Raw genomic sequence first — 12,008 nt, 5'->3', positions numbered from 1 at the left:
GGATCAGACCAATCGTCTGGTGAGTAGCTGTCCCCGTCCTGATTAGGCCTATGTAATTTGGTGCATGCACAAGAAGACCTGCACTGAAACCATGCTCAGATATGTGATACTTCCTTCATTGTTTCTGGATACATGGGTTTTTCACTAATCACTAATCTACTGACATACATATCAGTCTGGATGTCAAATTACTCTCTCAAACTCAGTCTATCCAAAACCAAGCTCATAATATCTCCTCCTTTGCATGCCCCTTTCCCTGAATTTTGTCAAAATCCATGGCACAACCATCAACTCATCCCCGCATGCCAGGGTGCCAGGATCTAATCCTGGACTCTGAACTCTCCTTTTGACCCCACACCCAATTTCTTTTTTTTTTTTCCATAAAGTTTTTATTGAATGAACAGAAAATCAAATACAATAAAACAATGTCATGGTCTTGAAGTCATAACAGTAGTACAATGGAAGATGTATTACATTTGAACAATGTTTTTGATATGTTAACAACATGTTATCCAGTAGTACAGAGAAATACGGTTTATAATTTATATTGCATATTTATTTATATTTATATTGCATAAAATTTGCAAAAATATAGACATTCAGTTTTAATTGTGTTAGTTATGAAGGAGTACAATTTTTTTTTAAGGGGGGAGAGAAAAGAAAAGATAAAAAAAAAGGGGGTAATGTGGTGAGTATAGAGAAATGTATACTAATGAATCTTTTTTTTTTTTAATTTAACCAGTTACCGACCGCCGCTTGACGATGTACGTCGGCACAATGGCACGGGCAGGCAAAAGGACTTATATACAAGTCCTTGCTTTCCCGCGGGCGGGGGGTCCGATCGGACCCCCAGTAAACAGAGGCAGAGGAAATGATGTCATCTCTCCTCGGCTCGGTATTTTCCATTCCGTCACCGTGGAGAGAAGACATAGATGTGAGTGCACAAACACTACACACACAGTAGAACATTTCAGGCACACATTACACCCCCCATCACCCCCCGATCCCCCCCTGATCACCCCCCGATCAACCCCCCCCCCCCCGTCACACTGACACCGAGCAGTTTTTTTTTTTCTGATTAATGCATTGGTGTCAGTTTGTGACAGTTAGTGTGGTAGGGCAGTTAGTGGTAGCCCCCGTTTAGGTCTAGGGTACCCCCCTAACCCCCCCAATAAAGTTTTAACCCCTTGATCACCCCCCATTGCCAGTGTCACTATGCGATCATTTTTCTGATCGCTGTATTAGTGTCACTGGTGACGCTAGTTAGGGAGGTAAATATATAGGTTCGCCGTCAGTGTTTTATAGCGTCAGGGACCCCCATATACTACCTAATAAAGGTTTTACCCCTTGATCACCCCCTGTCACCAGTGTCACTAAGCAATCGTTTTTCTGATCGCTGTATTAGTGTCACTGGTGACGCTAGTTAGAGAGGTAAATATATAGGTTCGCCGTCAGTGTTTTATAGCGCCAAGGACCCCCATATACTACCTAATAAAGGTTTGAACCCCTTGATCACCCCCCGTCACCAGTGTCACTAAGCAATCGTTTTTCTGATAGCTGTATTAGTGTCACTGGTGACGCTAGTTAGGGAGGTAAATATATAGGTTCGCCATCAGCGTTCTAATCGACAAGGACTCCCAGATACTACCTAATAAAGGTTTTAACCCCCTGATTGCCCCCTAGTTAACCCTTTCACCGGTGATCACCGTATAACTGTTACGGGTGACGCTGGTTAGTTAGTTTATTTTTTATAGTGTCAGGGCACCCGCCGTTTATTACCTAATAAAGGTTTAGCCCCCTGATCGCCCGGCGGTGATATAACTTAGGTTTTAGGGTCAGATAGGGTCTGCGTCACCCCAGGCAGCGTCAGGTTAGCGCCAGTACTGCTAACACCCACGCACGCACCGTAAACCTCCCTTAGTGGTATAGTATCTGAACGGATCAATATCTGATCCGATCAGATCTATACTAGCGTCCCCAGCAGCTTAGGGTTCCCAAAAACGCAGTGTTAGCGGGATCAGCCCAGATATCTGCTAGACCTGCATTTTGCCCCTCCACCCGGCCCAGCTCAGCCCACCCAAGTGCAGTATCGATCGATCACTGTCACTTACAAAACACTAAACGCATAACTGCAGCGTTCGCAGAGTCAGGCCTGATCCGTGCGATCGCTAACAGTTTTTTTGGTAGCGTTTTGGTGAACTGGCAAGCACCAGCGGCCTAGTACACCCCGGTCGTAGTCAAACCAGCACTGCAGTAACACTTGGTGATGTGGCGAGTCCCATAAGTGCAGTTCAAGCTGGTGAGATGGCAAGCACAAGTAGTGTCCCGCTGCCACCAAGAAGAAGACAAACAGGCCCGTCGTGCCCATAGTGCCCTTCCTTTTGCATTCGCCAATCCTAATTGGACCATTTCTGCAGCGCCCGTACTTCCCCATTCACATCCCCAACCAAATGCAGTCGGCTGCATGAGAGGCATTTTCTTTATGTCCTCCCGAGTACCCCTACCCAACGAACCCCCCCAAAAAAGATGTCGTGTCTGCAGCAAGCGCGAATATAGGCGTGACACCCACTATTATTGTCCCTTCTGTCCTGACAATCCTGGTCTTTGCATTGGTGAATGTTTTGAACGCTACCATACACTAATTGAGTATTAGCGTAGGGTACAGCATTGCACAGACTAGGCACACTTTCACAGGGTCTCCCAAGATGCCATCACATTTTGAGAGACCCGAACCTGGAACCAGTTACAGTTATAAAAGTTACAGTTACAAAAAAAAAGTGTAAAAAAAAAAAAAACACAAAAAAATATATTAAAATAAAATAAAAATAGTTGTCGTTTTATTGTTCTCTCTCTCTCTTTTCTCTCTCTATTGTTCTGCTCTTTTTTACTGTATTCTATTCTGCAATGTTTTATTGTTATTATGTTTTATCAGGTTTACTTTTCAGGTATGCAATTTTTTATACTTTACCGTTTACTGTGTTTTATTGTTAACCATTTGTTTGTCTTCAGGTATGCCATTCACGACTTTGAGTGGTTATACCAGAATGATGCCTGCAGGTTTAGGTATCATCTTGGTATCATTCTTTTCAACCAGCGGTCGGCTTTCATGTAAAAGGAATCCTAGCAGCTACTTAGCCTCTAGACTGCTTTTACAAGCAGTGGGAGGGAATGCCCCCCCCCACCGTCTTCCATGGTTTTCTCTGGCTCTCCTGTCGCAACAGGGAACCTGAGAATGCAGCCGGTGATTCAGCCAGCTGACCATAGAGCTGATCAGAGACCAGAGTGGCTCCAAACATCTCTATGGCCTAAGAAACCGGAAGCTACGAGCAGTTCATGACTTAGATTTCGCCAGATGTAAACAGCGCCATTGGGAAATTGGGAAAGCATTTTATCACACCGATCTTGGTGTGGTCAGATGCTTTGAGGGCAGAGGAGAGATCTAGGGTCTAATAGACCCCAATTTTTTTAAAAAAGAGTACCTGTCACTACCTATTGCTATCATAGGGGATATTTACATTCCCTGAGATAACAATAAAAATGATAAAAAAAAAAATGAAAGGAACAGTTTAAAAATAAGATAAAAAAGCAAAAAAAAAAAAAAAAAAGCAAAAAAAAAGCACCCCTGTCCCCCCCTGCTGTCACGCTAAGGCGAACGCAAGTGTTGGTCTGGCGTCAAATGTAAACAGCAATTGCACCATGCATGTGAGTTATCACCGCGAAGGTCAGATCGAGGGCAGTAATTTTAGCATTAAACCTCTGTAAATCTAAAGTGGTAACCTGTAAAGGCTTTTAAAAATGTATTTATTTTGTTGCCACTGCACGTTTGTGAGCAATTTTAAAGCATGTCATGTTTGGTATCCATGTACTCGGCCTAAGATCATCTTTTTTATTTCATCAAACATTTGGGCAATATAGTGTGTTTTAGTGCATTAAAATGTTAAAAAGTGTGTTTTTCCCCAAAAAATGCGTTTGAAAAATCACTGCGCAAATACTGTGTAAAAAAAAAAAAACGAAACACCCACCATTTTAATCTGTAGGGCATTTGCTTTAAAAAATATATATAATTATTGGGGGTTCAAAGTAATTTTCTTGCAAAAAAAAATAATTTTTTCATGTAAACAAAAAGTGTCAGAAAGGGCTTTGTCTTCAAGTGGTTAGAAAAGTGGGTGATGTGTGACATAAGCTTCTAAATGTTGTGCATAAAATGCCAGGACAGTTCAAAACCCCCCCAAATGACCCCATTTTGGAAAGTAGACACCCCAAGCTATTTGCTGAAAGGCATGTCGAGTGGAATATTTTATATTATGACACAAGTTGCGGGAAAAAGACAAATTTTTCTTTTTTGCACAAAGTTGTCACTAAATGATATATTGCTCAAACATGCCACGGGAATATGTGAAATTACACCCCAAAATACATTCTGTTGCTTCTCCTGAGTACGGGGATACCCCATGTGTGAGACTTTTTGGGAGCCTAGCCGCGTACGGGACCCCGAAAACCAAGCACCGCCTTCAGGTTTTCTAAGGACGTAAATTTTTGATTTCACTCTTCACTGCCTATCACAGTTTCGGAAGCGATGGAATGCCCAGGTGGCACAAACCCCCCCAAATGACCTTATTTTGGAAAGTAGACACCCCAAGCTACTTGCTGAGAGGTATAGTGAGTATTTTGCAGACCTCACTTTTTGTCACAAAGTTTTGAAAATTGAAAAAAAAAAAAAAAAATGTTTTTCTTGTCTTTCTTCATTTTCAAAAACAAATGAGAGCTGCAAAATACTCACCATGCCTCTCAGCAAATAGCTTGGGGTGTCTACTTTCCAAAATTGGGTCATTTGGGGGGGGGGTTGTGCCACCTGGGCATTCCATGGCCTCCGAAACTGTGATAGGCAGTGAAGAGTGAAATCAAAAATTTACACCCTTAGAAATCCTGAAGGCGGTGATTGGTTTTCGGGGCCCCATACGCGGCTAGGCTCCCAAAAAGTCCCACACATGTGGTATCTCCATACTCAGGAGAAGCAGCTAAATGTATTTTGGGGTGCAATTCCACATATGCCCATGGCCTGTGTGAGCAATATATCATTTAGTGACAACTTTGTGCAAAAAAAAAAAAAAAAAAATTGTCACATTCCCGCAACTTGTGTCAAAATATAAAATATTCCATGGACTCAACATGCCTCTCAGCAAATAGCTTGGGGTGTCTACTTTCCAAAATGGGGTCATGTGGGGGGGTTGTGCCATCTGGGCATTTTATGGCCTTCAAAACTGTGATAGGTAGTGAGGAGTGAAATCAAAAATTTACACCCTTATACCGCGTACACACGAGCGGACTTTACGGCAGACTTTGCCCGGCGGACAGGATTTCGTCGGACAATTCGATCGTGTGTGGGCTCCAGCGGACTTTGTTTGCTCAAAAGTTGGACGGACTTAGATTTGAAACATGTTTTAAATCTATCCGTCGAACTCGAGTCCGGTCGAAAAGTCCGCTTGTCTGTATGCTAGTTCGATGGACAAAAAGCCACGCTAGGGCAGCTATTGGCTACTGGCTATGAACTTCCTTATTTTAGTCCGGTCATAAGTCATCACATACAAATTCGACGGACTTTGGTTGATTGTGTGTAGGCAAGTCCGTTCATTCGGAAAGTCCGTCATAAAGTCCGCTCGTGTGTACGCGACATTAGAAATCCTGAAGGCGCTGATTGGTTTTCGGGGCTCCCAAAAAGTCCCACACATGTGGTATCCCCATACTCAGGAGAAGCAGCTGAATGTATTTTGGGGTGCAATTCCACATATGCCCATGGCCTGTGTGTGCAATATATCATTTAGTGACAACTTTTTGTACATTTTTTTTTTTTGTCATTATTCAATCACTTGGGACAAAAAAAAATTAATATTCAATGGGCTCAACATGCCCCTCAGAAATTTCCTTGGAGTGTCTACTTTCCAAAATGGGGTCATTGGGGGGGGTTGTACTGCCCTGCCATTTTAGCACCTCAAGAAATGACATAGGCAGTCATAAACTAAAAGCTGTGTAAATTCCAGAAAATGTACCCTAGTTTGTAGACGCTATAACTTTTGCGCAAACCAATAAATATACGCTTATTGACATTTTTTTTACCAAAGGCATGTGGCCGAGTACATTTTGGCCTAAATGTATGACTAAAATTGAGTTTTTTGGATTTTTTTTATAACAAAAAGTAGAAAATATCATTTTTTTTCAAAATTTTCTGTCTTTTTCTGTTTATAGCGCAAAAAAATTAAAACCCCAGAGGTGATCAAATACCATCAAAAGAAAGCTCTATTTGTGGGAAGAAAAGGACGCAAATTTCGTATGGGTACAGCATTGCATGACCGCGCAATTAGCAGTTAAAGTGACGCAGTGCCAAATTGCAAAAAGTGCTCTGGTCAGGAAGGGGGTAAATCCTTCCGGGGCTGAAGTGGTTAACCACTTAAGGACCAGCCTCGTTTTGAGATTTTGGTGTTCACATGTTTAAAACAGTTTTTTAGCTAGGAAATTACTTAGAACCCCCAAACATTATATATATTTTTTTCTAACACCCTAGAGAATAAAATGGCGGTCATTGCAATACTTTTTTTCACACCGTATTTGCGCAGCAGTCTTAAAAGCGCACTTTTTTTGGAAAAAATTCACTTTTTTGAATAAAAAAATAAGACAACAGTAAAATTAGCCCAATTTTTTTATATTGTGAAAGATAATGTTACGCTGAGTAAATTGATACCCAACATGTCACACTTCAAAATTGCACCTCCTCGTGGAATGGCGACAAACTGTTACCCTTAAAAATCTCCATAGGCGATGTTTAAAAAATTCTACAGGTTTCATGTTTTAAGTTACAGAGGAGGTCTAGGACTAGAATTATTGCTCCCACTCTACCGATCACGACGATACCTCACATGTGTGGTTTGAACACCGTTTTCATATGCGGGCGCTACTCACGTATGCGCTCGCTTCTGCACGCGAGCTTGTCGGGACGGGGCGCGTTTAAATTTTTTTTTTATTATTATTTATTTTACCTTTTATTTTTTATTTTTATATATTTATATTTATTTTATTTTATATACGAGACTGTCTGTATATATATATTAAATACACTGCAGCTAACTGAATAACCTGCCTTCCTGAAGTATATTAGAAAAAGTACACGAGGAACGGCCTGCAGTCAGATATAGCTAAACTGTATTTGCAACTAAATGAATAACCTGCCTGCCTGCTTAATCTAAATCTAGACACTCTCTCTCCTTCCACGCCAACAACACGCTACACGGAGCTGACGTGCAGGCCGCCTTATATAGTGTGGGGCGTGGACTTAGTCCTCCTGAGCCATGGTTGGCCAAAGGCACCCTGCCTTTGGCCAATTATGGCTCTCTTAGCTGAGGGCGCTGTGATTGGACAAAGCATGCAGGTCATGGTGCATGCTTTGGCCAATCATCATACAGCAATGCACTGCGCTCCCGCAGTGCATTATGGCCCGTTACACGCCGCTCGAATTTGGCACGAACGGCCCATAATGTTCGGTTTTCGACGAACGGGCGAACAGCCAATGTTCGAGTCGAACTTATCTTCGACACGAACAAAAAGCTCATCCCTAGTTATGGATTGATTGGCCCATGAGAAGGGAAAGTTTTTTTTGCAAAGTTCTACTGAACATGAGGGTAATGTTATGTTGGATTTAGAATGGTTAATTTTTAAATTTGATAGTGTTTGGAATTGTTCTAGGTCTTGTATAAGGTTGGGTATGTCAATATGAGGTTCTGATAGAAAGAGAACCATGTCATCCGCAAATGCTGCCATTTTATAAGTTTGGTGTTGAATCCGTATTCCCTTAATTTCTGGATTTAATCTGATTTTATTTAGTAGGGGTTCTAGTGTAAGGACAAACAAGAGGGGGGATAAAGGGCAACCCTGTCTTGTACCATTGCCCAGGTTGAAGGCATTCGACAGGTGGCCATTGACACAAACTTTTGCTGTTGGATTAGAGTAAAGAGCTTGTATATATGCTCTCATTAAAGGTAGGATGCCAATGTGATTTAAAACAGCATCAATATAATCCCAGGCCATTCTGTCGAATGCCTTCTCAGCGTCAAGGGAAAGGAAAAAACCTTGTTTCTTTTTAGATGTAAGCCAATGGTTTATGTTTATTGCTTTAATCGTATTGTCACGTCCTTCTCTACCTGGGATAAATCCCACTTGGTCAAGGGATATAAGGGAGGTTAATAGAGGGAGAAGTCTATTTGCTAAAACTTTGGCGTAGATCTTTACATCAACATTAATCAGGGAGATTAATATTATTAGAATTCTATAATTAGAAACTTGATTGGTACTGTATCTTAACCTTCTTTGGGAATCACTGATATGTGGGCTTCTAGTAGTTGTTTTGGTGGGTGTTGCAAACCCAATTTCTGTCCAAATCTTGCCACCTCAAGCTCTGAAACATCTCCAAGATGAGCCCTGTTCAATAATAATAATAAACTCTTTTTAATCCTTATGCAGATAGCCTTAGTAAATAGATAGGAAAGGGATATTATATTTATTTGTTTTACCTTTTTTTCACATTCTTCGGATGCTTCCTGGTTTCTGGCCTAGGCCAAAATGATGTCCTATATTCCAAAAGTCTTCATGGGCATTTTTTTTTCACCTGTCGGGGGGCTTTCTCAGCTAAGCACAGCCTCCTGCCTGCATTCCTGATTGCCTTGGCTAGAAATGCAAGGGGGAGTTTTTCAAAGTGCTTTCTCAACAAAATAAACCATGGAGACATGGATGGATGGGTGAGTTTTCTTTGAATATCAAAGATGAATTAAATAACATTTTCAGTTTGAGGTGCTCAGAAACCATTTAGTTCCCCTTTAAGTCAGGGAGATCTCACTATTAAAACAATCAAGACATTTAAAATGAGAGTTAGTTAAATCTTGAGAAATACCAGTGTTTTTTCCTGATATATTCACTACAAAGTTTGAAAAAGTCTGCAGATGTCTTAATCAACGACCTGAGAGAAAATTTGAGCTGATAGGCCTGCTGATGTTTCCATTAGAATGCTCAGTGAACACAGGGCCGTCTTTAAAGCAGGGCAAAAGGAGCAGCTGCCCTGGGCCCTGTCATTGTTGTGGGGCCCAAAGCAGCTGCCTCATACTTGCCAACTATCCCAGTTTAAATTCCCTTGTCCCTTGAAGTTTTAGTCCCTTGCTGTGTCCTGATATCTCAGTGTGAAGTGCTGCTACGAATGCTGCCTAGCTCTGCCCTATTGTGTACAGATGACTCACCTGCAGACCCTATGTTTACATGTAAATAACCAGCATTCATATGTAAATAGCAGCAGCATTCATATGTAAATAGCTGCATCTGGCGGCATAGATATGTAAATAAAGGCAGCATTCATATGTATATCATGCCCACTGAAGTGAGGAGATGATGTGTTGTAACCTCTAGTAACCAATCAGTGAGCAGTATTACTGCACAGTAATCTCTAGCAACCAATCAACAAGCAGAAATCATGTGCTGTAACATCTAGTAACTAATCAGTGAGCCATAATGTGTGATGTAACCTCTAGCAACCAGTTAGTAGAGGTAAAGATACACTGTAACCTCTGGCAACCAATCGCAATCACTTCCTGATCTGATACAGTAAACTGATTTTAAGCCTAGCTGCTATTTATTGTATGTCTCAGAGCAGGTGGAGAGCAAAACTATATGGGGGGGGGGGCAAGAAAACGTTTGCCCAGGGTCCAATCAATATTTATAGACGGCCCTGAGTGAACAGCAGGAGAGAAGAACAGCGATAAAAGGTAAAATTTGCAAGCTTGCTTGATTTGCTTGAAGACATATAGAAGGCAATTATTTCTAACTCTTATGTCTATACTTTACAGCTTTGAAAATTAATTTTAAAACCGGGGGAAAGCACAGATCCTGTGCTGTTTTGGTGTATTGGTAAATCCAACATCTGGCATTAGATCTGAATCTCTTATTTCAGGAGGAAAACGAAAGGTGAATTTCTGCAGCAAGCTGGCAAAAAAAATGAAAAGCTCCATTCTAGCAAAATTTTCTCCAGCACAGACTCTACGCCCTGAAAGGAGAGAGAAAAAAAAGTGTCACATGGATGATGTATAAAATATGAAAACTTTTTAACAGCAGAAAGCCATACCAAGATAGTGTAGGTCATTACTGTAATGCCGCAATCGCACATTCCGACAACAAAATCCCTGATTTTTTCCCGACGGATATTGGCTCAAACTTGTCTTGCATACGCACGGTCAAACAAATGTTGTCAGAAAATCCGAACTTTAAGAACACGGTGACATACAACACGTACGACGAGCCGGGAAAAATGAAGTTCAATAGCCAGTGCGGCTCTTCTGCTTGATTCTGAGCGTGTGTGGAATTTTGTGTGTTGGAATTGTGTACACACGATCGGAATTTCCGATAATGGATTTTGTTGTCGGAAAATTTGAGATCTAGATCTCAAATTTTGTTTGTCAGAAATTCCGATGGAAAATGTCCGATGGAGCTTACACACGGTTGGAATTTCCGATAACAAGCTCCTATCGAACATTTCCCGTCCGAAAATCCGTCCGTGTGTACGCGGCATTAGAGTGCAAAAACATGTTGTTCAAGAGTATGAATTGGGTTCATGTATGTTGCTGGCCAGGATTTGTGCAAACAAGGAGCGTTCCTAATTTAGCAATTGGGTGAGTTAAATAGGGTGTTTTCCCTCCTACTGAGGTGAACCTCTGGCTGCAGCCAGAAGTCATTCATTTAGTGGCAGTATTACTACCTGCTGTGTTGGCTGCAAGCATCTTTGGCTGCTAGGACACAAGTGTCTGGCTGCCTGCTAGCAACTCAGGAAGCTGTGCAAGCCAGCTGCCGGCATTCTGTCGACTAATAACGTCAGTATTGCTCGGAAGCAGGCAGCTGCATGATCGTTGTTGTTAGGGTGTGACAATGTTAAATAAAAAAAATAAAATAAAGCACAAATGGTGCAGGGTTCCTTCCAAAAATTCTTACCAGGCCCTTATACTAGATAGGTCTCTGGTATAGATTTTACAATTTACATTTTATCTTTTTACAGGCAGGTTTGAAGCATTCTTAACCCTTTGTCTACTAAGGTACTTGTATAAACATCCTAAAATTCAAGATAATTGCTGTGGTAATTGTTAGTTTGGTACTGTTACTCAGCAGGATCCCAGCTGTAAAGTAAAAGCAATATAGAGGGGGCTAAAAATCCTGCTTCCCTGTGGACAAAAACTTTTTTGAAGCTACAGAAGCCCTGCTGAAGAACTCCTGGACTGGTATGCCCTATAAGCGCAAGTCAGTGGCACATCAGAAAGCCTCTATACCGCTCACACACCCTCATGGCGGGGGATCCCGGGCTCGCACACTCTCCAATATGGCATCGCAGACTGAGGACGCAGATCCTGCAATACAGGAGCAGGATAACTTTACAGCCCTCATGCAAGCTATCAACACTTGCCAAACAACTCTAACCAGGGACACCATACAGCTAGAGATGGGACTGATCCGTAAAGGTATGGACAAGTTACAGACCAGGCTAACAGAGGTTGAGCACCACGTGGGAGACGCTGAAGATCGGCTCAGGGACCACTCTCCCTCCCTTCATACCCTCACTACCAAGGTTCCGGGCGCTGGAATATCGAGCCAAAGACGCAGAAGAAATAATCTCCGCATCATCGGGCTCCCGGAAGGCTCAGAGGACCCCAATCTGGTCACCTACATTGAACGTCTTCTGCGCCAGCTATTCCCGCAAGCAGCGTTCTCCCCATTCTTTGCAGCTGAGCAGGCACACAGAATGCTGTCAGCTCGCGGACCACCTGGAAACCCCCCACACATGCTTATCATTTGCCTCTTAAACTTTAGAGACAGGGACCTAGTGTTGAGGGAGAGCAGAAAGATAGAAGCACTAAAATTTGAGGGGACCCGGCTCTGATCTTTCCGGATTTCTCTGTAGAAACCCAAAAGCAAAGAAAATGTTTTGATCATGT

The 12,008-nt window shown here is 42.0% G+C and overlaps 1 protein-coding gene and 1 long non-coding RNA gene across 2 annotated transcripts in view; both read right to left on the bottom strand.

Annotated features, from left to right (window-relative positions):
• Window positions 1–362: 362 nt before the first annotated feature.
• LOC141139198 (uncharacterized) overlaps window positions 363–12,008 on the bottom strand; it is a 1,175,459-nt gene continuing 1,163,813 nt past the window's right edge. The window contains exon 2 of the long non-coding RNA XR_012243733.1: window positions 363–3,777. This is a non-coding gene — a long non-coding RNA (uncharacterized lncRNA). The remainder of the gene's footprint in view (window positions 3,778–12,008) is intronic.
• Window positions 8,433–12,008, bottom strand: part of LOC141139194 (cytochrome P450 2K6-like) — a 193,016-nt gene continuing 189,440 nt past the window's right edge. Inside the window, exon 13 of the mRNA XM_073625113.1 lies at window positions 8,433–10,075. Coding sequence (XP_073481214.1) covers window positions 9,894–10,075 — 182 coding nt within the window. The 3' untranslated portion in view covers window positions 8,433–9,893. The remainder of the gene's footprint in view (window positions 10,076–12,008) is intronic.

The sequence above is a fragment of the Aquarana catesbeiana genome, linkage group LG04 (genome assembly GCF_042186555.1).
Source record: "Aquarana catesbeiana isolate 2022-GZ linkage group LG04, ASM4218655v1, whole genome shotgun sequence".
Classification (NCBI taxonomy): domain Eukaryota; kingdom Metazoa; phylum Chordata; class Amphibia; order Anura; family Ranidae; genus Aquarana; species Aquarana catesbeiana.
Note: the sequence above shows the minus strand (reverse complement) of the source record. Positions and strands in the feature narration are given on the sequence as shown.